A 24,097-nucleotide genomic window follows, 5' to 3' on the forward strand; every position below is an offset into this window, starting at 1 on the left:
GCACCCTGTGTGTGGGCCTGCGTGTGGCCAGAAGGACTGGCCTGCACAGTTAGTCTACCTGGTGCCACTCATCTGAGGTCATGAGCCACAGGCAAGTGCTGCATATGGCCTGTGATCAGGCACTTCTTTCCTTTCTAATACAGGGAGAGTCTCTGACAAGACACGGTGTCTCGGGAGCGCGAGGGCTGCAGGGAGCACATCTCCGAGGGGGTTAGGGCCGCCTTAGACCAGAACTCTGCGAACTGCATGAGGGGGAGATCTGCGGAGGGTGGTCCTCGGACTTCTGGACCTGGGGGAGCTCTCAGAATGTCCCAACTGGGGCCAAAGCACAAGGCCTTCACCTCCATCTGACAAGTCACGACTCTTGCACAGGCCTCTTCCCTGCACAAGGGGCCTCTGCTGTGAGCCAGGGGCCAAGGCAGTGTCCAGGGAGCCTCAGGACAGTCTCCAGTGGAGCCCTGCTACATGAAGTGGGAATGTGGAGCCCTACTGTAGGGGTCGAATCCTGTCCCAGCACACATGTTGACCTCCCGCCCAGCACCTTGGAGTCTGACCCTGCCTGGAGCTGGGGTCTTTACAGAGTTCACTGAGTCTCATAACAAGGCCACTGGGTGGCTTACTCTAGCACAACTGGTGTCTGATGAGAAGACCAGGACAGACCCTCGAGCACAACCACGTGAGGAGACAAGAAGGGGGCCATCTGTAAGCCAAAGAGAAAGGCCTTGGGAGAGCCCGCCTGCCCACACCTGACCTCAGACTGCAGCCCGCAGGACTGGGAGGGCATTTCTTGTTCATGCTGCTAGCCCAGTGTCCTGTGTTCCAGCAGCTCCTGGAGACCCATCCTGCCCTGGCTCTGGGCAGGAGGGAAGTCAACAATGTGAGGAGAGCAGCCCCCACATCCCCACCACCTCTGTTGGTTTTAGCTGGTGCTGGGCACAGGGCCAGTCTATGTGGACTCAAATGCCTCTACAGTTAGACAGCCAGGTCCCTGTGGCACCTGTGCTGGGGAGGGGTCGGGCGTCCTCTTAAAGGAAAATACTGAGGTGCATCTCCTGTCTCCCCCTGGCTGGAGGGTCTCCAAGCCTGAGGAAGGAGGGAAATGGGAATCGCTTGCAGTTTCTGAGGGTGGTAGTTAATGTTAAATTAAGTAATTTAATTGGACAGGCAGTATTTTATGCTACATGTCTCTGGAGTGCTCAGTGGCTTCTCGGTCAGTATGACCTTACCAGGGATACTGCCGCCGAAGGCTTCTTTCCTAAGGCACACTGAGGTCTGGCTGCCCCCCTTCACTCAGGCACACTGCTTGTGGAAGAGGGACCTCAGCACTGGGAAATTGTCTGCAAGCAACACTGAAGCAAAGCTCAGCAGCCTCCGGGCGGTGGGGGCTCCCGCGGGTGGCCACAGCCAGGGCTGGGTGCTTGGGCCCGTACTGCCCATCACGCCGAGCTCCCAGCCACTGAGGGGCCCCTGGGGCTGCTCTCCCCAGTGCCCTGCCAGGATCGGTACGCCCCTTCCCTTTCGCACCCCGTGATCTTAGCTCTAGCTGTTCTGACTCCTCGTCCTGCCCCCTGGCGGTGGCGGCAGCCCGTCCTGTGAGACTGCGTCCAGCTCTAGCCCATGGCTGTTGCAGCTGTGGAAGAATCTGCCCCCAGACCTGGTTCTTTTTCCTCGTCTCTGAGGGTTTCTGTGGGTCAGAAATCTGAGGAGGCTCACAGGACCACCCTGTCTTGGAGTCAGCTGGCCGGACTGGAGCGGCAGAGGCTGGCCAGCTTCTCCAGGTGTCCTGCATGGGCAGACAGGGCTTCCTCACAGCACAGCACTGGGTCCCAGGAGTGAGTGTCCAGGCACAGGCTGAATCTGCAGGCATCCCAGTCCAGCTCAGAGCCACCAGGCTCAATGGGAGAGACAGAATCCACCTCTTGGGGCAGAGGGTGAATGTGGGGCCAGGTTTTAAAATAGCGAAGCATCCTATGCAGATGGCCCTCCCCTCCCCTCCGCCCACCTTGCCTGAGATGGGCACAACAAGGTAGCCCATCAGGGCTGGGACAGCATGGGACAAGTGTCCCCACTTCATCCTGAAGCTGCACTAGTCCCCCAGGTAGAGACATGGGGAGAAGCAGGGATGAGGGCTTCTATGACCCAAGAGGCTCCTGATCCTTCAGCTGACACCCTCCACCAGGACAAAAGAAGCTTGGGATATGAACCCCATCCAACAGGGAGCCCCGCCCACCACACCACCTGGGGATGCTGGGATGGGCAGGTGCGCAGAGCTGCACGCAGAAACTCTGCAGACTCACCCTGCATCCACTGAGTCCTGAGGACCGGTATGTGTGTGCGTGTGCATGGATAACAGACCACACACAGCTCCGGGTCTGCAGTGGGCATGTGTGTGCGTGCAATGTGTGGGGTGCACATGCACACAGCCGTGTGGGTGACTGAGCAGGCAGGAGTGCGGCCTGTGCACACGTGTGCGTGTGTATTGCTGTGAATGTGCTCCACAGCACAGAGAGGAGACAGACAAGGAGAGCTGTTTGCTTGTCTGTCTAGTAGGAGGCCAGGCACGGGGAGACCCTGGAGAGGTGGAGCTCAGGGCTGTCCGTGGCAGGTGGGGTTGCTACGGGGTGGGAACTAGGAGGCTGTGGCACGAAGCCCTTCCTGACTGCTGTGGCACTTTCCCCAAGGCGCGGCAGCGTGGCCGTTGGCTTCAAGGCTGCCGGAGGGGAACAGGAAGAGAAAGCAGCTGGACTCAGCCTAGGCCTGTGGATGGCCCAGCTCACGGGGGCACAGGATGAGGCCGGGGAAGGGCTGGCCCACGGGTTTCCATCCTCCTCCAAAGCCTAGCTCCCAAACCCCTTCAGGACTCCGGGACCCCTGGGGGCTGGGTGGGTGTTGACGGATTCTCAGCCTCCCTCTGTGGCTCCTTTAAGCTGGGTGGTTCCTGCACTGGTCTGTGACCCTCGTGGCCCCCTGCCTCCACACTAGCTTCTCTGAATGGCAGGAGCATCTTTTGTATTCCAAAGGCCAAAGGGCCAAGCTTGCCTTTGATTAAAATCCTCGTCCTTTAATTAAAGACCGTGCAACACATGAAGGGCATTCGCTGAAATACGACGGCGACATAGTCATTACCCTGCTGCTAATTACTAATTAATGAAGCTATTTCAATTAATAGCTTCCCCACCGCAGCTCCCCCTTGGACAGGCCCCGTGCTGGGCGCGTCCTGCATCACAGAGAACTGGCCCTGCGCCAGCCTCCAAGGCTGAATATTCATGCCTCAGCTTCAGGCTTTCAATTAAACATAATAAAGTAAATACCCATCAAAAGCGCACATCCAACTCACAGGCCCTGGCTCCTCCCTCCCCTGCCTGGCAGGAACCAGGAGGGGGAGGGACCACCAGCTGGTCACTGTCCATGGCACACAGTGGACAGAGTGTGGCTGGGGACTGGGAGGCCCCACTCAGGACATTGTCCCAGGTCAGAGTGGCCCCACCCAGGGACAAATGTTCTGGAGTCCCCAAGGAAGCAATAGGAACCTCAGGGCACTGCTGTCCTACAGATAAAAGACAATGATCCCTAACTGGGGGGGGCAGCCCAAGAGGTGGAAGGGACATTGACACACTAATTAGGAATATTAAGTGGCTATTAAAGAGCCTGTTTTAAAGAAAGACAGAAAAGTGTCACTTATAGTGATTAGGAGGGGACAACCCTCTACCTGAGCTGGAGATTCAGGGCAGGGCTGCTTAGCACCTGGGGACAGTATGGGCGGGTGGCCTGGAGCCAGGCCCAGCCTTGGTTCTAGAACGGTATGCAAGTGAAAGATGGGAGGCGGGGAGACTCCCACGGGCCAGAGAAGACACTGGGATGTCCAGGATGGGCCTAGGGCCACAGCAGGACCACAGGCCACATGGGACTGTCCTCCCTGGAACACTGCGATGGTGCTCCTGCAGTGTGCAGAGGCCGTGCCACAGACCATGAGCAGGGGGCGGTGCTCAGCCTGACCGCACCCCTGGGGCATCTGCCTCTTGAGTTTCCATTCCAGGACAGCCTCCCTCTCCTGGCCCCGTGCCCTTGGGGGATCAGAGCCATGTCTTAGAGGAAGGCCTGTCCCCTCAGGGCCTGGGTGGGTGGCCACACACCTCAACACTGCAGTCTCAGTGGCCCCACTGTGCCAGGTGGGGACAGCCCTCCACCAGCCACTGAGCCCCCTAGGTCCCACCCATCACCCTGCCCTGTGGCTTTGATGGGGATGACCAGGGAGTGAACACCCTAGGCCAGGGCACATGCCCAGCTTGGCGGGGAGGAAGATGGACTGGGGCTTGGACTGCAATGATATCATGCCGCCAGGTCTGGGGGACCCATAGCCCCCCCCCACATCACTAGCCCCCTGAGAGGGCCCAGGCTCCCATCAGCCCCCTTCCAGTATCCTCCTCCTCCGCCCGCGGTGAAGTGGATGTCACTCTCCCCTGTCATCGCACACAGTTCCCTCTTCCCACTCCCTTCTATGCACCCACTGGGCACTCTGTCCGCCAAGGCCAGGTGGGGTCAGCCACACTGGAGCCCAGAGGACAGCACGTCCTGTCCAACAGCACCCTCTGTCAGCCAGAGGGGGAACAACAATAGCTGTGCCGAGGCCAGGGCCACAGCTGCTCACACAATCCCCGCTTCCCGAGTCGAGTCTAAGAGCGGGTGCCCTGGGAGCTCCTGGCCTGGCAGGTTCCATCAGGCCCCAACCAGAGCCCCTGGACTGGCCAGGCACCCTGGCGGCCCAGGAAGCTGCCTCGGACTCTAAGACCCACTCCTAGAAACTGGAGCTCTAGGCAGGGATGGAGGACTGGCCTCCACAGTCCCTCACTGACAGCAGGATCGAGGCTGCCTGTGAGTGCAGGGCTGGGAGGGCCTCCAGGCCCGGCCCCCTGTGCTGGTCCCACTCAGAACACTGCCTGGGAGGTCCCACCACCTCGTACCCCATGGCCCTTTTTGCCTAACCCCCTCCTCAAATGGCTACCTCAGGTCCTGGACACTCTGCTCAGATCTCTCCATGCATGCTCCTTCTCATCCTGAGAGGCCACCCTGCCCACCCAGTCCCAGACCCCTCTGTCTGGCCCTCCTAGCGATGACCATGGGACCTCCAAGCTCCAGCAGCTGCTTTCAGGGCCTGGGACTGGCCCGCAGGGGCGGGGTCATGACCTATTCCACCAGGACGCCCACTGGCTGTGTCGGGGCTCCCCCACTGACAGCAGACCTGGTTTCACCAGGGCTCACAGTCGGGTGGAGGGGCCTCCCCAAACCTGCTGGGGCCATCTGCCAGATAGCAGACATGTGGATCTCCCTGCGGAGTGGGGAGAGCTGCTCTCTTGGCCACCTGTGCCCTTCCTCCCAGCAGACATCTGCCCAGGGTCCCACGTCACCTTGGGAAGCAGGACGCAGGCCTGGTGAGGGTCCAGGAAAACAGTATGGGGCAGTCGGACACTCGCCTGTGTCTTCTCCCGGCCTCCCCAGAGGTCGGGCCCCAAAGCCCTGTGAGACCCAGAAATTATCTCTGGGGTCTAAGCCCCTGAGGGTCACCAGCAGGGCCCACCCACACAGGGCAGCCTGCCTATGCTTCAGCGGCTCAAGGCACTGAGACCCCGGGGGACTCAGAGCCCCATGAGAAGGACACCTCCCTCCCACCAATTCCACAGTCAGCTGTGGACACAAAGTGGGGCACTAACTTCTCACCACACTCACTGCCCAGCGTCCACCCAGCCCAGAGGCAGGAGCAGCCCGGGGTCCATCAGTGGGGGGGAGAGGAGGGACAAAGTGGCGCCTCCAGATTCTGGCCTGCTGCAGCATGAAGCGAGCCTGCCCCTCCCCTGGACTCACCCTGATGAGGTGGTCAGAGAGACCCACTGGACAGACTGGCAGGAGTCGCCACCAGCCAGACAGGAGTGGAATGGGCAGGAGTGGACCGGGGCCAGGGCCCGCAGCCTGGGAGTAATGTTTAGCAGGGACCGAGCTTGTTTTGTGAGATGACAAGGTTCTGTGGGTGGGTGGCATGATGGTCACACAGCAACGGGAATGTGCTTGACACCACAGAACTGTGGCTGAGGTTGAGGCAGGTGGCTGACGAGCGGCCATGTGACCCCAGGAGAGGGGGAGAGAGGGACTGGTCAGTGGAGGCTCTGCTCTGAAGTCCGCAGGTGAGGGGTTTCTTGGCTTGGCTCCCAGCCTCAGGACCCATGCCACGGAGACTTCCAGAAGCCCCGCCTGAGGTTCGCAGGAACCTCCAGCAGAGCCCACCCCCACGCCACCTTGCAAGTCATTGGCCCACTTCAAGAAGGCCGACCTGTTTCACATCAAGAATCTCCCTAGAGATTTTCTTGATCAGACTGGGAGACCACGAGGAAGGTGTCTCTGTGTCCTTTCCTAGCACACCTCTGATTCCAGGCCACCTGGCTCTAGAAGGCTGTGTATACCGCCCCGGCAGGTCCCCAGTTCTGCAGAGGAGAACCAGCTGAAGCAGGGCCAGGCTCACACGGATTCCAGTGCTCCTGACCGGGCGCTGGGTCAGACTCCTCACTGGTCTCCTCGTGAATGGGTCATACAACATCTTATCACGTGCTCATTAGTAAAAAGAGAGGTGTTAAATCAAACAGAAACCCTCTTTTTAAATCGTTTAACAGTCTTTAAATAAGGCTTGGTGTGGTTTTGCACATTTCTGTGGCTTCTTACAGAATCCACTCCTGACTCATGAGAACTCCAGCTCCTCCTGCTGACAGGGAGGTAGAAAGACAAGGAGGTATCCCCACAGGGCCTGAGGGGCACACAGGTGCCTACACAGGAGACATGGGTCCTACCGAAATCCACAGGATCAGTGAACTGGGGCCCTGGGGTTCTCAGAGGTGGGCAAGGCCTCTCTAGCACACTGCCCATCCAGCCCTCTGGGGTGACAGCGGGCTGCTGGGAGAAGCAGAAACATGGAGAGGGGCTCCCTGGAACATGGGGTGCTCTGTAGACACTGCTGATTGTCCTGACTGGAGGGGAGGGGGCAGGAGGGTGCTCTGGCACGGAGCAGGTCCTCCTGAATATGCCACAGTCCACAGCTCCACCTGAGAGCGGCCGTCAGAGAATGAGGCCAGGTGGACGGAGGTGGGGCGCCCATGGCCCAGCATCAGGGCGCCAGCCAGAAGAGCCGTGTCCCCCAGACAAGCCAGCCACAGGCAGTGATCACACTAACCCTGTGAGGAGGGCAGGGTCATGCCCACAGGCAGGCAGGGAAACAGGCTCAGAGAGGTGAGCCCGGTTCTGGCCAGGCCCGTGGGGTGCCTGAGCCCCTCCCCAGCTTCTCTGCTTCCTCCTGGGTGCCCTGCTGTGGTCTTCCTCCTCGGCTCCTACCACTGAGGACGAGGTCCACTTGTCCCCGAAAACTGCCAGCATCCAGGTGGGACTGTGGAGTCGGGGAGCTAGAGGTCCTCATGGGCAGGGCTCAAGTCCACCCTCTGGGCCTGTCCAAACACCAGGAAGGTGCCCAGCCCCAAGTTGCTGATGACTGCTACCAGGTTGAACACACAAGTCCAGGAGCCTGTGGCCTCGATCAGATAGCCGCCCAGGCACACGCCCACCACACCTAGACCCGGGAGAGGCACAGTCAGGCTGAGCGCCAGGCAGAGGGGGCGAGGAGAGTGGGCAGGGCCTGGCACACCGCCACCCCGGCTCCTGGGGGATCTGGGGGCACAGCCTTCCAGGCTAAGAATCCAAGGTCTTGGGGGGTAGGAACCCCACGGACAACCAACAATCACCCCGATGGGCCCCTGCCCCCGTCCCTCCAAGGGCACACAGAGCAAAGGACAAGTGGCAGGAGGCGCTGCCTGGAGAATGAGCCAGGCACTTGGCAGAGGGACCAGGAGGGATCAAGGGCCTAACCTGCCAGGCTGGACGCCTACCTGGGGGCAGGTGGGCTGGGCAGGGGCCTGTGAGCTGCCCACCATCAGCAGAGCTAAATGGACACTTCCGAAGCAGCCCTGTGCTTTGCTCCTGCCCTCCCCTGATGGGGGAGCAGGAAGCCAGCCGGCTGCTGGGCTTGCTTCCTAGTGGGCTCTAGTCCAGAGGGCAGGAGGACCTCTGGGTGTAGATGCCCACCCCTCACCTGCCAAGGCTCCTGCAGTGTTGGCCACACCTGGGAACAGGCCAGAGAAAAGACATCAGAGAATAGCCACCTGGCTGCCCGCCTGCCTGGGAGTGGCTCTCTGGCCAGGAGACAGGTGGAGCGAAGCTGGACTCAGCAAAGTCCTCACCAAACAGAAATCCAGCACAGGAGGGGGCCAGGTCCTGGATGTTAACGGAAATGCCACTGTGGGAAGCAGGAGAGCAGGCGGGTGAGCGGTCTCCCCAGGGGGCACTGGGCCTCACACTCAACCTGGGAGCCACCTGAGACAGGCTGCACAAAGGCACCCCATCTGCTGTCCACTCATCTGAAGGACACTGATGGTGGGAGGTCAGAGGCAGCCATGTTTAGATGCCACCCCAGCAGACGGAGAGTATGTCCAGGGCACCCAGGCCGCTGCTGCTGGCCCTCTCCCTCCCTCAGGGCCTCGGTCCTCACTGTCTGGATACACAGATCTGCCAGTCCACGAGACCACTCATGAGCCAGGACACAAGGCTTGGGCTGCCCCCAACAGCACTAGCCACTGGTGCATGGGCAGCAGTCCCTTATGTCGGGAGCCACTCTGGACAGAAGCTATGTGCACACCTTTAAGTCCTGAGTGAAGGGGTGCTGAACAGTTATTGCACCCCACAATACATTGGGCTTTACCCCAGCTCGGATAAGGAAGGTGTGGCTCCAGGGGTGGGCGTCACCCGTGGGGTTGAATTACACCCACCTGTTCCTTTGGAATCCTACCCCTTTGCCCTCTTTGGGATAGAATGTTCCATGGAACCTCCCCTTGTGGGTCCCCTATAGAAGAATAAAGAATTCCAGTGGCTCTCTCTCTTTCCACAGACCCCTAAGGTCACCAAGCCATCCCTGGATTGTGAAAAAGTACTTCTGTGAGTTTGCATGCTTTCTTTGCCGTCTTTTAAGTTATTGGAAAAGTCAGATTTGGGGACACAGATCGCCAGCTCGGATAGATGGCCATTCCCTTACCTGTGGTTGAAGGTCTGGAGGCCAATGGAGGCAGACGCAAAGACCACAGCCTTCAGGAAGCTCGAGGTGTGACCCAGACACAGTGCGAAAACGCTGGAGAGGCCGAGGCCCATCACCTGCAGGTGGTGTGGGTGAGGGCATCGGGGCAGCACAGCCCACCCACAGCCGTCCTGTGCCACCCAGCCCTGCTCCTGCAGGTGGTGTGGGTGAGGGCATCGGGGCAGCACAGCCCCCCCACGGCCATCCAGTGCCACCCAGCCCTGCTCTTGCAGGTGGTATGGGTGAGGGCACCGGGGCAGCACAGCCCGCAGCCATCCTGTGCCACCAGCCGGGCTCCTGCACTGCCCAGGCGCCCGGCTGAATTCCCACCCTGCCCTAATCCTGCTGGCCTTTGAGGCAGGAAGCCTGAAGGCCAGGAGGCCCTCGACAGGGGGCTGAGATTGGCCAGATCTCAGAGCTGCCAGAGGACCCAGACCTCCTCACCTTCAGATGATGGAAACATGGGACCCGCCCTCCTGAGCCCCTGCCCCTCATCTCTTCAATCCAGATGCGACATTGACCTGAGGGCTTATTCCCACTCTACCTCGGCCAAGAATAAAGTCTTGACCACTCCCCCCTTGCTCTGTCTTGGTGCTGTTGGTCCCACAATCCCAGGAGGGACAAAGGGCCCAGGCTTTAGGGTCAAAAACTGGTCACACAGCCACCCAAGTGCCCTGAACCTGGCCTGCCTGACCAAAAAAAAAAAAAACCCTCCGGGGTTGGGCTCTCCACCCAGAGAACATCTGGAAGGGGCCCTCCATGGGTCAGCTGGCCTACTTGTGGACTAGAGGCCACAAGCCTCACCTAGGTGCCCAGACCTCACAGGCACAGAGAACCCCATTCAGAGATCAGAGAAGAGTCTCAGGTCAGTCCCCAACACTGACCCCAGAGTGCCCTCCATCTAAACCAGCTGATTCTGGGTCCTGTCACCTCTGTCCACACTCTTGTGGGCACCAAAGGCCCTAAGGGCCTTCCCTGCAGCAGTTGCAGCTGGCCCAGCCCACGACCTGGACGTTTTCATGGTCCCAGAATTCGGGCAATTGGGGGTCATAACCCTCAGGTCCCAGGAGAACTCAACAGTGATGTCCAGGGAAAACATTAGAAAGGTCTTCCTACCTGCATCGACTTGCGCACCGTGATGGTCCCGTAACCTGAGCAAGGAGACAGGCAGGTGGCCCCATTAGCCTGGGGCAACCCAGAGGACAGTGGAGGGGGGATGGCAGCCAGGGTGGCCCTTGGGGCTGCAGGCTGGTCATCGCCAGCACAGTCCGTGCACACCAGAGGGTCCCACAAGGCCCAGGAGGGCCACGTGGGCAGCTGTGAAGGTGTCCCCGAAGCTCTCCCCGTCCCCCACACAGTGTGCACCACCTTGTACTGAGGGGAAACACTGACGTTCTGAGAGTGAGCATGCACGTGCGTGGGCACCTATGAGCCTGCTGCTGGGCTTCATGTGTGGCCGGTGTGTGGTGGACTCCAGCTGGCCCCAGAGCCCCCACCCCCAGCTCTGGAAGGTGCAAGAGGAAAACTTGTGGCCTCTGACCCAGCCAGGACTTCCCCCCAGGGTCAGGACTGTCAGGCCCCGGGCAGAGCCCACAGGTGCTGTGCACAAAGGCCCTCTCGGCCTCCCGCTGCGCTCCAGCTGCAGCCTCCATGGGGATTCTGGGGAAACCAGCTGCCCCAGGCTCCTCCAGCCCCCAGCTGCACCCATTCCCTGGCTGGCTCTGGAGGCCAGGGTCCCTCTCTATCACAGGTGGTCCTCAGCGGGCCTGGCCTCTCCCTAGCACTGCAGCTGCACCCCCAGAGGGGAGCCTGTCACCCTGGCTGAGGCCCCTGAGGTTGTGTCTCCTGAAGGCCTGTCCCTCCCCAGGACTCACCCTGACTGATGAGGTGGTCAGAGAGAAACCCACTGAACAGACTGGCAGGAATCGCCACCAACCAGGGCACCACGTTGAAGACCCAGCCCTGCAGGGAGGAGCTTGGCCTGAGCGGTGGCCAAGTGGCAGCCAGACGTTGAAAGGAGGAGGGGCAGGCAGGATGGCTGCCCCAGGCCGCTGCTGCCCAGGAGAGCTCTGCTCACCCCACAGCCTGGGCCCCAGAGCAGAGGGGCCTGAAGGAGGGCAGCTTCTACCAGCATGCCCACCAGTCCCATGGCACCCCAGGAGTGCCAGGCCCACAGTGGCTCGCCACGCAGCCAGGTCCCCAGGTTGCTTACTACCCAGCCCCTACCCTTGGAATGGGCATCCCAGGGCATCATGGTCACCAGAACAGGGGGGTGGTCAACAGCCTCAGTGGAGAAGCCAGTGGATATAGGGGGTCAGGTCCCCCTCCCACCCTGCTCAGGTTTCCCTCCAGAACGGCATCAACAGACCAACAGATGGCCTTGCCCTGAGGGTGGGGTCTGCTAAGCAGCAGATCAAGGTCATGGGCTTGGAAAGCTGCCACTGCCACAGGGACCAGCCCTCAGGGTCTTGGAGCCAGCACCTGCCCCTCCTAGGGCCAAAGTCAGCCTCTGCCTCAAGCCACAGGATGCCGAGGGGCCCACCCGCCGTGCAGGGGCAGGGCCGGCAGCTGTGTGGGCACTGGCAGGGTGGCCCACCTTGGAATGGGGGAAGGTCTCTTGGAAGAAGGTGGGCAGCCAGGAGAGGAGGATGAAGAAGGAGCAGGCTGAGGAGAGCTGGGAGCAGACGGCCGCCCTGGGTGGGACACAGGCTCAGGGCTCCCGCCTGCCCCAGCCCCTTCCCACACAGGCAGGGCCTGTGAGACCCACACCCCTGCCCCTGGGCGCCCTTCCAGGCACAGCCTGGCCCACACCACGAGGGTTGTTCCCCCCTCTGCCTGGCCACGCCAGCCCCAGCTCACCAGACAGAAGGCCTCCTGAAGAGCTGTCTCCAGGGCACTTTGGAGGGCCTGGCCACGGGCAGGCCTGGTGCCAGGACCCCCAGGGCCAGGATGAGGTCTGAGGGAAGAAGTGGTGGCACAGCAGTGGCCCCCAGGACTGGGCAACCCCACATCCATCCCTAGAGGCAGCGTCGGTGTGGTCCCAGAGGCCAACAGACCTGTCACCCTCCCCCAGGAGGCTCTTCCTCAGCAGCTCAGTGGGCAGCCAGAGCCCTGGGGCCAGCTGAAGCTGCCCTGCTCCAGCCCCCTGCCTTTGCCTGCAGGCCTCCTCCTCTGCCCTACCCTAAATGGAGCTTGGGGACTGAACTGGTGGCCCTAGGGGGCTGAGAACTCATTCTTTCTCAGGCTCCAGGAGTCTGCCTGCGCCCCCCCCCCCCCAGCAGCTGTGAGCGGAGGAGGCACTGGCACCCGCCCAGGTGGCCACGGTACCTTTCTCGTTCAGCAGGTACCTGTACACGTAACACACCCAAAGCAAGGTGAGGCCACCGGAGAAGTAGAAGACGCTCTGCCAGCCGCACCAGTCCAGGAGCAGGGATCCCACGACCCCAGTCACCAGCGTCCTGGGGGGACAGGGAGGATCACGGCCATGACCTCGGCTGGGCTCCACAGACAGACCCCAGAGAACATTCCTGCTGCCACCTGAGCCCCTAGAAGAGTGGGTTTTGTCACCTGGACAACAGGTGTTTGGAGCCCAGTCCCAGAGTGTTCTGCTAAGGGTGCCGAGGGTTGGAAGAGACTATGCCACAAGGCAAGGGACGTTGGGAACCAGCCATGGGGACAGGGCACAGAGACCACTGCTGTGGGACCTGAGCTGTTTTAATTTCTTGCTTCTAGGCCTTCCAATTGGCCTACACTAAAAAGGGCTGTGGGAGGAGAGCGGGCTCGGGGCAGCTGGAGCGAAGCCTGTGCCCTGCTCTTTATCACCCAGCAGAGCACACGGTGTTGGGAGGAGCTCTAATGACAGACCCCGCCTCCTCCTCCTGAGGGTCCTGTGGTCCCAGGCAAGCCCAGGCCTCCCTTGCCCACCCCTCGTGCCCTGAAGTACTCCCCACCGAGGCAGTATCAGGGACGGTTCCTGCTGCATGTGGGGTTTCTGGCCTGAGGCCCAGCTGCCTCCTCCCTGAGCCCACCACCTCCCCATCTGTGCCTGCAGAGGGGGCAGCACCTCACCTGGGGACCACAGCACTCCCCTGCCCCCGCAGTTTCACACAGAGCCCTCTGCTCCACCCTCCACTGCCCCAGAAGTCACCAAAGCCCCTCCAGGTGACTTCCAAGTGCAGGCCAGCCAGGGGCTTATCTGACACTTGGACCTCACTGGGTTCTCTGTCCCTCCACAGGACCCCTGCTCTCTGATTCCTGTCCCCGATTTCAGCGGCCGAGGGCCTGAGCCCCACACCCACAAGCCTCTGTCCACCCTCATCGAGTAGCCCTTCTCCGGGACAAGCCTCTGGAGCTGCCTGAGGGTGGGCAAGGCAGGAACATCTGAGGGCCCGGGTCTCAGGGGCTGCGCCCACGCCCACAGACTCACCTGGGGACTGGCAACAAAGGGCAGGACACCCCTGGTCCACGGCACCCAGGACAGGGACCTGCCCAGCCCACAGCCACAGGCCCAGCCCACGGCCAGAGCCACAGCCCACATCACTGTGAGCCACAGAGATGCCCACACAGGCCTGGGGAGCTGCAGCCAGTGCCACAGAGCCACCTCCAGGCAGTACAGCCTTCAAGGCCCCCCAGCCCGCCACCCATCGCCGAGCCCCTGTTGGAGCTAGGCCCTACCCAAACTGGGAGCCGGCCCCCACAGTGCTGTAGGTGAAGGCTCTCTCACTCTCTCGAACTCTCTGTGACAGCAGGCTGGTCAGGGCAGGGAAGTACACACCTGGAATAAGCAGTGGATGTGGTCAGCAGGGCCTCTGGTGAGGGCCAGTGAGCCAGGCCAGAGGATGTGCATTGTCCCCCCTGACTTGTCCCAACTAAGGAGCCAACAGGCTGAGGAAAGGACTCAGTGTGGGAGAGGCTATCTGCAGGACAAGCCTCTGCTTCCAAGGCATGGTCCCAGGACAGCAGCCCAGGCCGCCCCTCAGGTCCCCTGCTGACACACACACCCTCCACCTCAGACCCGCCCTCAGCACGCCAGCCTCGCCCGCTCCTCCTGGCACACAAGGCCTTTCCCAGACGCAGTCTCCCCACAGCTCCACAGCGGAATTTCCCCCTAGGATCCTCAGTGGCCTGGAAGTTTGGAAGCCACCTCACAACCCACACCCCTGCTTCTAGAGGGTCCTAGGCCTGGCCTGGAGGCGCAGTCTGCACTCTGCGTCACCATTGTCCTTGAGGGTGGCACCCAGGAGTCGCCACCTGGGTCCTCCCAACTTCTCAACATAGCACCAAATGCAACTGCTCAGGAGCCAGGTCCCATTCCTCTGTCAGCCACTGGCCCAGGGCGGGGCCTCTCCAGAGCTTGAGGCCCGGAGGCAGGGAGCCTCAGGGTCAGGAGCTGCTAGCCTTTCCCCTCTGCCATGGACAATACACACAGACAATGTGAGGCCATCGAAAGGGCTTTCAGCAGAGGACAGAAGGCAGGCACACATGGGCACTCCTGTCCACCCGCCTGGTGACAGAGGTGAAGGCCAGCAGCAGGAGGGAAGTGTCCAGAGGCGCCCCTACCTTGGAGCAGGCCTATGAGGACACGGGAGAAGACCATGGAGACCAGGTGGGCACTGCCAAGGTGGGCGAGCAGCGGGGTGGCCATGGTGATGGAGCCCCAGGTGGAAGCAGACAGCAAGATGACCTTCTCACCTCCGATGCTGGAGTGGACACAAAGAGGGGAGGACGGGGTGGCCATGCAGGCAGGCTGAGCACACCTCCTCTGTGCAGAGGAGTCCTCTGGAGTGGGCACTGCCATGAGCACGCTGCCATGAACCCACCAGCAGGAAGCGCCCAGAGCTGAGAGCAGCCCTACAGCCACGCCCAGCCCCAGAGCTGCTCCTTGGAATGCTAGACAGGGCCTCTGGGCAGGGCCTCTCCCCCAGTTTTTTTCTTTTTTGCCAGGCCCTAGCCCAGGAGCCCCTCCTCCCCAGTACACAGAAGATCTGCTGGCCCACCTCCCCTCGAGAAGCCCACATGGAGCAGCCCCTTCAGCCTGAGTGACGAGGAGTAGGGAAGACAGGTACCGGTCCCCGAGGTGGCCACCCACGACCTGCGTCAGGCAGTAGCCCCAGAAGAAACTGCTAAGCACAATGCCGGCCTCCTTCTTATTCCAGCCAAAGTCCTGGCTCATGGCAACGGTGCAGACAGGCATGGTGACACGGGCGCAGTAGAGTAGGCAGGTGCCCAAGAGCAGTGTCCCCGTCCACACCTGGCATTCAGGCCTGCAGGGCAGGAGCAGAGGGTCTGGCTCTGGAGAGGTCCCACAGGCAGCTTTGAGCTCAGAGACCCCCTGAGTTTGGGGGACGTGGCCACAAGCAGGGGAAGCATTGGGGCTGGTACATCTCTGGAGGCATTGGGCAAGTACGGAGCTGTCCTCACACACCTTCCCTCACTCCCTGCAGAGGCCAGTTCCGGGCATGATGGCAGAGTGGGGATGCCCAATGCCCTGCAGTAGGAGCAGGCCAGATAAATACTGGGCCAGTGCCACCAACCACCAGGACTGCAGCTGGACCCACACGGAGGGAGGGATGCACACAGTACCCAGGTCTCCTTGGGACCACAGGGTCCCAGGAAGGCAGCCAGGCCAGGCAGACCTGACAACTAACCACCTGCTGCGGGCCGCTCTGCTGGGCACGGGGACCCAGAGGTGTGACAGGAGGATCCCAGCCAGCAGCAAGGAGCCCCCAGCGGTTTCCCAAGGAAGCTTCCAGGCCTGCCCAGCAGAGGACATTGGAGCAAGCAAGGCTGGGGGCCCAGGAGAGGACACAGTACCACAGGGTTTGGCCGGAGCAGGAACCGGAGGGGGTGAGGAGGCAGATGAGCTCAGTCCTGTGCAGAGCCCACCCAGTTCCCGGCTCCCAGCTCCCAGGCAGGCTTGGCCACTGTGTGCCATGAAGCAACTGAAGACTGCAAGAAGTGACAATCATTCAACCATGTATGTAGCAGGAGGTGACCAGCTGTACCCTCTGTGCACCAGGTTCTGATAACGAACGGGCAGGTGGCAGGATATGAGGCCCTGGCAGGTCTACTGGACCACAAAGTCTTGAGGTCTCTGGATTGAATTTGGCATCTTCTTTATAAGTTTGAAGTTGTTCAAAATAAAATCTCTTATTTCCTCATGGTGGTAAAGGAAGGCCTCTTGGCAGATTGGACTGTCTTCCAAGCCAGGCCGAGTCCCAGGCCCCCTCCAGTGACCTGGGGTGTCCTGGGTTGGCCTGGGCGAGGGGCAGCAGGAAGGGAACGGAGGGGCCTAGGCAGGAGGCTACACTACAGGGCCGCAGCCAGCCTGCAGACAGACCAGGTGGGTAGGATGGCAGCCCTCACGGTCCTGGGACACCGGGCTTCAAGGAGGAGGAGCTGGGGAAGAAGACAGGCACAGCTGCTCCCCTTCTGGGAAGACTTTCCTCCTATGACTAGCACCTGAGCCCTCCGCGGCAGTCCCCCACCCTCTGCTGCCACCTCTAGGCCAGGGGCCCTCAGAGCCACAGGCCTCTAGAACACCAGCCCTGCCTACAGCCTGCAGCAAGCACGACCTGCAGTCCCTGTCCTGGCTCTCTAGGTCCCAGCTCTGCAGGTGACGAAGTAAAAACTGTTCAGGAGCCAGTAAGCAGCTACCCTTGCCCAGTGCTTGGGGGTCTGCAGGCGAGACTCCAGAAACATCCTCCCTGGAGGTTCCGTTGCTCAGGGGCCAGGAGGCGGTGTCTCTGCCCCACCTCCTGTCCATGCTTCCCTTCCTTCTGTCCTCCTTTCCTCCCTCCACACCGCCAAAAGCCACTCGGGGCCAGCCCCACACACCTGAGAGTGAAGGCAGACCCAGCTCCTGGTTGCTGAAGTGACCAGTAGAAACCAAAAAACCAACCAAACAAACAAAAACCCCGGCTGGGGTTGATCTGACCGGGAGGGAGTCCAGGATGGCGATGGGGGTCTAGATCCAGGCCCACCAGAGGCAGCAGAGTTCAAGAGGAGGAAGGTCCAATGGGCAGTGCAGAGTCGGGGAGGGGCCTCCTGAGTATCTGTCTCCACCTGACATTTTGCAGGGTGACCCCACCATTCTGACACATCCTGTGGGGTGAGCAGACCAATGGGCTCTGCTGGGAAGAGAGCGAGTGCACAGACTGAGAGAGTCAGGAGTGTCCGCCGGCCTGGATGTGGGGACTGCAAGGGGCCCCCACTTTTCACTGGGCTGTGAAACAGATGTAGTAGCTAGGGCTGGGCCTCCTTGAGTCAGATGCCAGGCAGGGGCTCAGGAAGGGTCAGGCTGGATTGGTGGCAATGACCATCACAGTAGGGTGAACACGAAGAGCCTTAGGGACATTGGTGGAGTCTCCAGGACAGAAGAGAGGCGAGTTGTGTGTCCCGTCCTGGGGCCAGGCAGCCCGCCCAGAGGAAAGCTGGAGGACATTGTTGGATGCCCAGGGTCACATCTCAGGGGCTGCAGGCCTAGCTTTGTGACCTGCTTGGGGTGAGCCTGAGGGGTATGAAGGGAGTGGTGAGGCGGGGCTCAGATGACCGGCGGGGACGAGTGGGGGGGCAAGCAATGTTGGGCAGGTTAACATCCACCCTGGTGAGTCCTGCTGACAGCAGGAACCCTGACCGTGAAACCAGGGACCCAAATAGACCCCACTCAACCTGCTTTGCCCACTGTCCCTTGCTTCGGTTGACATCAGCAGTCTTAGAGGTGGAGAGAACCCCTCTGACAGACAGCAGGTCAGGAGGGTCAGCAGCTGATGGGCTGGATCACCTTGCATACCAACCCTCCCATCACCTTTCCCCAAGCCTCAGCCCACAGACAGCCCCAAACCCTCCCCTCGGGTAGGTGAGCTTGAGACTTGCTGTCCCTCTCTTGGCCTGGTGAGTAAATTCTACCACCGGTTCAGTGACGGGTTTCCTGCCCCCGGGGGGAAACTGGTCCTGGTTCAGTAGCAACAGGCCTCAACAAGAAGAGCCCATCATCTCTTCCTGAGGCCCCACGCCCTCAGCCAGCAGTGAGACATTCACCCCAAACACCAGCAGCAACAGTCCAAGAGCACCGCAGTCCTCCTAGAGACAGCCACCATGTCGGAAGGAGCAGCCACAGCCAAGAGCAGCCTCGGAGACGCGAGGACTGAAAGGCAGGAGGACTGAATGGCAGTTCCCTAGGTGGGGACACTAAGGAGAAGCTGAGGAAGCCAGAGGAGCGTGGAGTGGGCTGGTGGTGACGCTTCTGTGTGAACAACGTCTCCTTCGAGAAGAGGAGGGACTGGAGGTATTGGAAGGGGACAGTGGTGGCAGGGAGCTGAGAACTCTGTGCCCCATCTTAAGAATGATCCTGACACACACACTCGGCTTTCTCATAAAGGAATTTGAGTACGGTTCGTGCAGTGGGACCTGTGATAAGCAGGGGCACTTGGAGAGGCGATCGGGGAGTCCTTGGGGCCACCTAGGAAGCAGAAGGAAGCACTTCCTCTAAGAGTGGGGCATGTAGGAGGTTGGACAGGACTCAGAGCGGCTGCTGCAGGATGGGGGGCAGTGGGGACCCAGCTGGAGTTCCAGCATAAGTGCCGGAAGCCTGGATGGAGACCAGAGCCCCTCAGGACCAGCAGAGGGAGGGGAAGGATGAAGGCCAGGATGCTGGATGGAAGCCCATGGGGACAGCACAGTCACCAAGGAAATGCTAGGAATCAAAGTCAGTGCCCCAGGCTATCCATTGGGAAAGGGCAGCACAGGCCTCTGAGAACAGCTGTCAACAGAATAGAGATGACCAGATGACCAGATGGTTCAGATGGCGAATGAGGTGGGGAGCTGGAGAGTCATGCTCCATCCTCCCGAGAGGCAGGTGTCTGAGCCCTTGGATGAGATGCCGAGCATCTGCTGGAGGAGATTGCAGAGGACCTGTGGGCAGCACCCCAACCTTTCCAGCCTCCCCAGGGGCCATCTACAGGGCCGCTATGGGAAAGACAGTGCAGGCTGAGCCACCCCTTCCTAGAAGAGCAGGAGGCTTCACCACGCTCCCCCCAAGGTGACAAGCGGCCCCTGGGGCCCCAGGTCTGATGATACCCTACCCGACATGGTGCCTGCTGGGATCAGGGCCTCTGAGTCCCTCAGGCAGAAATATGGCCCCTCCAACTGGTTTGAGAAGATCAGAATCCTTTGACACGGACCCTGGACCTTGGGAGAGGATGGCAAGCATGGAGGGTCCCTGCACCTTCTCAGTGGGTGTCCACTTAGGGGCCAAGCCTAGCTGTCCCATGAAGGCAGTAGACCCAGAGCTCATTGCCCCTCCCAGGGGTTTGTGTCATCAAATGATAGTATCCTTTATAGAATCAGAGGACAAGGCAGGTGCTAGGTGGGTTGGTTAGGTGGGAAGAGGTCTCTGGCCAGCAAGGACCCAGAGGAGTTCCGTCAGTCTGAGCTTGGTCTGCTAGGAAAATTGCAAACCCATTAGTCCAAGCAAGGCTTTGTCCCTCCCACTCTGGGCGTGTGGACGCGTGGTTGTCACTCACCAGGAATTGGGTTTCTGAGCCTCCCCTTCCAGTCTGGATTTGTACCATGGGACCCCTGGGAGGGGCTGAGGTGCCCAGCTCGGGCTCCTAAGACTCCTCGAGGACAAAGCCTTGCCCTGACAGGGCTCCTAGTGGTCCACCCCAGTCCCCTGGCCTCCATCCCTTCTGGGGACATTGTCCTGAGTAAACATTACTACTGGGTACTAGAACACAGGGGGACATAGTCTGAGCTGCTGCTGGCCAGACTGCCCTGTCCTGTCCTGCAGCACCGCCCGGCCTTCAGAGCCATCCCAGGTGAGCTATGTGCACACATTCAAGTGGAGTTTATTTCTAACTGAGTGGATGCAGGAGGCAGCCACAGGAGTGTGGGAGCAGCACTCATGATTTACCACCACAAGCCAGAGTCCAAAGGTGGCTTTAAAAAGGAGCTGTATTCTCTACGAGGTCACAGCAACCAAGGCACCACCTGCATTGGAAGGGCCCACCCAGCACAACACTTGTCCCTCCCTGGGTGCAACTGCAGCAGTCTGGCCTTGATGCTCTCTGGGGAAGAGCACTTAGAAACAGCGGGGACCAGCTGGGACCTACCCCCTCCAGAAGGCCAGCACCATACCGAGAACTCAGTGCTGGGCCGCAAGAGGTCCAACAAAACCCATCAGCTTCCAGTGTATATCCAGCTGGAGGCACCAGAGGGAGGGCCCATAGGCAGGCCAGCGGGCACTGTGGGGTCTGCTTCCTCTCTGGAACCCGCCTGTTCATTCCTGAGCTGGAAGTGTGGGCCAGGCTGATGAAGGGACTCCCAGAGTGCTGGGGACACAAGGAAGTCTGACCAGAGGTAGTAACCCCAAGGCCAGCAGTGACTTGAGGGCCATTCAGGACCCTGGGCCCAGAATCGGCCATCCTGCCTGGGGGCTGGTTAGGAACAGGAGCTTGGGGCAGAACTTGCCTGAAAAGGTCCACCTACCCGGACCACTTGGGGCCTGTGCGTCCGTGGAGACTCCCAGAGTGGCAGGTGCTTCCCGTGAGTCTCTAAAGCCCTGCTTCCGCAGACGGCCTATACAGAGGCATATGTGGCTGAGCACATGGGTGGGAGAGTGGCCCTTGACGTGTGGACACCAGGGGCCAAGGGCCCGCAAGGGCCCGCAAGCACCCCAGCACCACCCCTCCTGGCCCCATGATCTGCTGAAGAGGCCTGACTCCCCAGCCAGGCAGAGGGCTCTTGGAGGGGACACGTGCACCAAGGGAGCATCTACTGCCATAATTAAAACCCACGCATGGGTTGTGGATGGCCCTGACCCAGAAGTCCCCCCACTCCAAATTCTCTGTGACCATCTAGTCAAGAAAGGCCTAAGGAGCAAGTAACATGGTAGGCACGGAGGGAAGCAGTCAATGCAAATGCCAGGCAGGGCCACCGAGTCACACCCTGCAGTGACATTTGCAGCACACTCTGCAGGCTCTGGTCACACCTCAGGAGCCAAGTGCACTGGGCAGAGACGCCTGGGTACACAGGGTGGAGAGGAAGGCCATGCCGGAGGGGCAGGCCGCAGCCCTAATGCTGGCACACCCAAGTACAGCCCTTCCCTTCTAGTTGGTGCTTGCAGGTCTGTGACTTGGCTTTGACCAGCGGGGGGTCTCCACATCCCGGCTAGCTATGTTCTCACAAAGCCCCAGTCTGGGGGCTTCTTTTGACCCTCACTGTGTCCAGTGGTGGCACTAGTCCTCAGGCTTCATGACAGCACAGTGGACAAGCCTGCCTGGGAGCTGGAAGCTGGGAACTGGGTGGGCTCTGCACAGGACGGAGCTCATCTGCCTCCTCATCTCCTCTGGCCAAACCCTGTGGCGCTGTGTCCTCTCCTGGGCCCCCAGCCTTGCCTCCCAGAAGTTCCAAGGACACCGGAGGTGCTGGGTGGCAGGTCAGCTCTTGAATACACCAGGCCTGATGTTGAGCCCCAGGTCTGGTGCCTTGACAAGGGGCCTCAGCCCACAGAACCAGAGCAGGGGGGTTCCTCTTGGGGTTCCCACTTAGACTCTCTTGCCAGCTGGCTCAAGGCCAGCTGCCACCATCTCCCTCCTGGTTTCTGTGGGTGCTATATGCCCAGGGACAGTGGAAACAGGATGAACAGTGTTCCTTCTGCAGTACAGAGGCCAGTGGGTGCTTGCCCCAGCCTGGCACCCAGTTAGCACAGGCATTCTAGGGATTAGCCTCAGCTGGGGTCCTCTACAGGAGGCAGTCCCAACCCATCCAGTCCTGAGGACACTGCCCATCTGGAACACCCCCAGGATAACCAGCTGGGAGGGTTCAGGGGCCACTTGGCATGTTCTGGGACTGGAGGGAAGGGGCAGCCCCTGATGGGTGGATGCTTATGTCCTCTGTCCTAGGGGCTAGAGCTGGGGGAATGAAATGGGGCAGGAGAGGGCTGGTGGACAGTCTCCCTACTCCAGCACTCCCCACTCCTGAGTGGACGTCCTGTGGCAGTATCTCCGCTCCCTCCCCAAGTGTTGGGCAACCCCCTCCCCCGCAGCTGCCCCTGCCCCACCTGGACCACTGGGCGTTTTCAGCTGCATCTCTGCGGGTCTCGTCTGGGGGTGGCTGCATCAGGCTGGGCGCTAGGACAACATGGGCACAGCAGTGTCCCAGTGCCCTGCCCTCCACCTCCCTCCCAGGCAGTGCCGCCCAAGTCCACGTGTCAGTCCCAGCCGCCTGCACTTCCGTCTGGCCCTCCCAGGAGGTGTTTGTCAGTAGCCCTGGGGCTTGGGTCCCCGCCCCACCAATGAAGACCAGGGAGGTTGGCTGGGACCTCCCTAAGGTCCCACAGGAAGGGCTGGGCCGCAATGCAGCCCCCAGGATTGGCACTGGGACTTCCGGGCTGTGGAGGAGACCAATCCTGGGGGGATCCTGGCCCCGGATGTGCCAGCCCAGCAGCGACCTTGGGCAGGCTCTGGAGCAGTGGGAGCCCCTGTTCCTGTCTACAAACTGGGGATGAAGTAAGTTCCCACAGGGCTGTGTACTGATTCAGTCAAGCTTGGGGAAAAATCCTTAGCCAAGTGGGAAGACAGCAAAGCTGCGCTGGGTAACCAGTTTTTAAAATTAATTTATTGGGGCAGGCCCCAGCTGTGGAACTCCCCCAAGCTAGGCTGGTAAGAGCTGGGTGATTCAGGTGTCCAGAGAGTGCTGAAGGAGTAAGGTGGTCACTCACCTCTGAGCCCATGGCACAGCTAGTATCGAGCACCAGTGTGGGTCAGGCTTTGGGCTGGTGCCAGAGGCTAGGCATGGGTCGAGGCTTACTCAAGCCTGCTGCTGAGGTGCCGGCACTACACTTGACAATTCAGCACAAGGCACACCCAGCCTAAAAAGGTGGCGGACATCCAGGGGTCTCTCTTCACACCAGCTCCATGCTGAAACCTGCAAAAGGCTCACTCACAGGGAAAGAGCAGGATTTCCCTGCACCCTTGAGATACCCGCACTTTCAACAGCCCAGCCCCTGCAGGGCCCCCAGCGTCTGCCTCCTGGTGTGCACTGCCCAGCTCCATACACACTGGCAGTAGAGGTCTAAACAATATTGGATCTGGGGCTGGGGGTGTAGCTCAGTAGATTACATGTTTAGCATGTGTGAGGCCCACAGTTCAATCTCCAGAATTAAAGAAAAACAACAACAACAACAACAAAAACCCAGGACCTAAAAGCAAGGCTATTCCTCTGTATCAGTGCTCAGCAGGATAGAAATGTTGGCAGAGGATTCCCTTAGTATCCCTAGTCCACTGCACGGAGTTTGAGGATTTTTCCTACACTATGGTATCAACACTCTGTTCTCTTCCTACTTTCTTTCATCCATTGCATGAAGTTCTTTGATGATAATTTTAAGTCCCGGAATCACAATGTACTGGACATTTATCATTTCTTCTTGGAGCTGATGCTCTGGGGTGAACAGACAAAAGAAGGGATGTTACTTCAAATAGGTTGGGTGAGGAGAGACCTGCGCAGTGAGTGAGCCACCGTGGTGGGCACACAGCTCAGGACCAAGGCCAGGTGGCTGTGTGGGTGGCTGCCCACACAGCTGGGGCTGAGGCAGGGGAAAGAGGCCAGAAAGAAGTCCCCAGAGGTTCAGAGACCACCCTGAATGTGTACAGGTCATGGCAGCGTGGTGACAGGGAGAACAAGGCTGCTGCCTCATCCAGGCCCTAGGGCCCTGTCCCATTAAGGCAGAGGCATGGTGCAGGTGGAGGGCCACACCTCAGGTGTTGGTGGTGGCCAGGGCGGACACACTCTAGCTTCCTGCTAATTCTATGAGTTTCTCACACCCAAATAACAAATGGCGTTTCCACGTGGGAAATTCCTTACAAAGAAGATGAGAATGGGGAACACCTGGGTCTTGTGTCACGAAGCATGGCTTCCTGCTTTCAGGTGGCCAGCCGACCT

The 24,097-nt window shown here is 60.3% G+C and overlaps 1 protein-coding gene across 5 annotated transcripts; it reads right to left on the reverse strand.

The window, feature by feature from the left end:
- Positions 1–6,966: 6,966 nt before the first annotated feature.
- SLC17A9 (solute carrier family 17 member 9) lies at positions 6,967–22,437 on the reverse strand. 5 transcript variants are annotated; one of them, XM_081291360.1, is made up of 13 exons: positions 22,218–22,437; positions 15,223–15,420; positions 14,717–14,856; positions 13,832–13,931; positions 12,485–12,615; positions 12,017–12,113; positions 11,754–11,850; positions 11,032–11,119; positions 10,274–10,308; positions 9,119–9,234; positions 8,271–8,326; positions 8,123–8,152; positions 6,973–7,603 (listed from the first exon to the last, which is right to left on the reverse strand). In XM_081291360.1, the coding sequence occupies exons 1-13, from the start codon at positions 22,274–22,276 to the stop codon at positions 7,440–7,442; spliced, it is 1,311 nt and encodes a 436-aa protein (XP_081147486.1). In that variant the 5' UTR covers positions 22,277–22,437; the 3' UTR covers positions 6,973–7,439. The 5 variants fall into 5 exon arrangements, with proteins under 5 accessions (XP_081147490.1, XP_081147487.1, XP_081147486.1 ...); XM_081291364.1 differs by lacking the exon at positions 15,223–15,420 and having other exon boundaries at positions 6,967–7,603; XM_081291361.1 differs by lacking the exon at positions 8,271–8,326 and having other exon boundaries at positions 6,972–7,603.
- Between the last annotated feature and the right edge of the window lie 1,660 nt (positions 22,438–24,097).

This window comes from Spermophilus citellus (assembly GCF_964194105.1).
Source record: "Spermophilus citellus genome assembly, chromosome: 4".
Classification (NCBI taxonomy): Eukaryota; Metazoa; Chordata; class Mammalia; order Rodentia; family Sciuridae; genus Spermophilus; species Spermophilus citellus.

Excerpts from the sequence above, each read along its gene's own strand:
- SLC17A9 (XM_081291360.1), bottom strand. The coding sequence starts at position 22,276 with ATGCAGCCACCCCCAGACGAGACCCGCAGAGATGCAGCTGAAAACGCC. Across the intron at positions 15,421-22,217 it reads GAAAACGCCCAGTGGTCCAG|GCCTGAATGCCAGGTGTGGA; the intron begins GTGGGGCAGGGG and ends CCTGCCCTGCAG. Across the intron at positions 7,604-8,122 it reads CACTGCAGGAGCCTTGGCAG|GTGTGGTGGGCGTGTGCCTG; the intron begins GTGAGGGGTGGG and ends TCCCGGGTCTAG.